The sequence below is a fragment of the Chiloscyllium plagiosum genome, unplaced genomic scaffold, assembly GCF_004010195.1.
Source record: "Chiloscyllium plagiosum isolate BGI_BamShark_2017 unplaced genomic scaffold, ASM401019v2 scaf_6774, whole genome shotgun sequence".
NCBI lineage: Eukaryota > Metazoa > Chordata > Chondrichthyes > Orectolobiformes > Hemiscylliidae > Chiloscyllium > Chiloscyllium plagiosum.
In genome coordinates, this window is record NW_025211640.1 from 9,511 (window position 1) to 11,559 (window position 2,049).

General features: G+C 50.5%; 1 protein-coding gene across 1 annotated transcript; it reads left to right on the plus strand.

Moving 5' to 3' along the window:
- Window positions 1-219: 219 nt before the first annotated feature.
- LOC122547088 (RNA-binding protein 25-like) lies at window positions 220-1,786 on the plus strand. Its single transcript, XM_043685667.1, has 2 exons — window positions 220-435; window positions 1,139-1,786. Exons 1-2 carry the CDS (start codon window positions 220-222, stop codon window positions 1,337-1,339), a joined length of 417 nt encoding a protein of 138 aa, XP_043541602.1. The 3' UTR covers window positions 1,340-1,786.
- Window positions 1,787-2,049: the final 263 nt, after the last annotated feature.

The window sequence follows — 2,049 nt, forward strand, 5'->3', positions numbered from 1 at the left end:
TGGAAGAGAGACTGCATGGGAGAGAGCGAGCGCGTGGGAGAGAGCGAGCGAGCGTGTGGGAGAGAGACCGCATGGGAGAGAGAGCGAGCGAGCGCATGAGAGAGAGACCACGTGGGAGAGAGAGTGAGCGAGCGCGTAGGAGAGAGAGCGAGCGAGCGCATGGGAGAGAGAGCACGCACATGGAAGAGAGAGAGAGAGAAGTGTGATAAGAGAGTGCAGATGGAAAAGATAGAGAGACAGAGAGACAGAATGCATGCATGGAAGAGACAGAGAGACACACAGAACGTGCACATGGAAGAGAAAGGGAGACAGAGAGAGAAAGAAAGAAAGAGAGAGAGAGAAAGAAAATGTGTGCATGGAAGAGGGAGAAGGACTGAGACACAGAGACATGGAGAATGCACACATGGAAGAGAGACAGAGATAGAGAATGACAGAGAATGACAGAGCGACAGTGCGCGCGCATAGAATCGAGAGAGGGACTGAGATACAGCGACACCGTGAACGCGCATATGGAAGAGAGAGAAAAAGAGAGAGACAGACAGAGAGAGGCAGAGGCAGAGAGAGAGAGAGACACGCAGACAGAGAAAGAGAGAGACGCAGAGAGAGAACACGTGCATGGAAGAGAGAGGGACTGAGACAGAGAGACAGAGAGAAAAAGCGACACAGACAGACAGAGACAGAGTGAAACAGAGAGACAAAGAAGGACAGAGAGAACACGCACATGGAAGAGAGAGAAAGACCGAGAGAGAGAGAGAGAGAGAGTCAAATATAGAGAGAAAGACAGAGAGAGGCAAACAGACAGAGACAGAGAGAGAGACAAAGTCAGATAGAGAGAGAAAGACAGAGAGAGGCAAATAGACAGAGAGAGAGAAAGTCAGGTAGAGAGAGTCGGGTGCTCCGGTTTCCTCCCACAATCCAAAAATGTGCGGGTCAGGTGAATTGGCCATGCTAAATTGCCCGTAGTGTTAGGCTAAAGGGGTAAATGTAGGGGTATGGGTGGGTTGCGCTTCGGCGGGTCGGTGTGGACTTGTTGGGCCGAAGGGCCTGTTTCCACACTGTAAGTAATCTAATCTAATCAAACAGAGAGAAAACGCTGCATGGAAGAGAGATAGAGAGATAGAAAGAGGGCATGGAAAAGTGGGGGGAGGTGAAGAGAGAGAGAATGGAAAAGAGAGAGCACATGCATGGAAAAAAGAGAGAGCACATGGAAGAGAGAGCGCGTGAGGGAGCATGGAAAAGAGAGAGAGAATGGAAAAGAGAGAGAGCGCAACAGGTAGCATGGAATAGAGAGCATGGAAAAAAGAGAAAGAACATGAAAAAAGAGAGAGAGAGAGCTTGAAAGAAAGAAGTTGAGAGCGAGAAAGAGCACGGAAAAGAGAGAGCGTGTGTGAGAGAGAGAGTGCGCACACGCATGGAAAAAAGAGAGAGCACGCATGGAAAAAAGCAGGAGGGTGTGAGATAGAGAGAGCTTGCACATGGAAAACAGAAGAGCATGAAGAGACAAAGAAAGAGAGAATGTGCGCGCATGGAAGAGAGAGTGCGCCCCCGGGAGAAAGCGAGAGAGAGTGAAGGCATGGAAAAGAGAGAGAGAGAGAGAGCGCATGCATGGAAAAGAGCGAGAGTGCGTGCATGGAAAAGAGCGAGAGAGAGGGAGAGAGTGCGCACATGGAAAAGAGAGAGCAAGACACAGCGTGAGCATGAAGAGACAGAGACAGAGAAAGAGCACACGTGCGTGGAAGAGAGAGAGTGCGCACATGGAAGAGAGAGAGCCAGAGACAGCGTGAGCATGAAGAGACAGAAAGAGTGCACGTGCATGGAAGTGAGAGAGAGAGAGAGAGAGAGCAAGACACAGCGTGAGCATGAAGAGACAGAGACAGAGAAAGAGCACACGTGCGTGGAAGAGAGAGAGTGCGCACATGGAAGAGAGAGAGCCAGAGACAGCGTGAGCATGAAGAGACAGAAAGAGTGCACGTGCATGGAAGTGAGAGAGAGAGAGAGAGAGAGAGCGCGCGCACATGGAAGAGAGAGGGAGAGCATGGAAAAGAGAGT

Excerpts from the sequence above, each read along its gene's own strand:
- LOC122547088 (XM_043685667.1), top strand. The coding sequence starts at position 220 with ATGGAAAAGATAGAGAGACAGAGAGACAGAATGCATGCATGGAAGAGA. Across the intron at positions 436-1,138 it reads CAGAGATAGAGAATGACAGA|TGGGGGGAGGTGAAGAGAGA; the intron begins GAATGACAGAGC and ends GGCATGGAAAAG.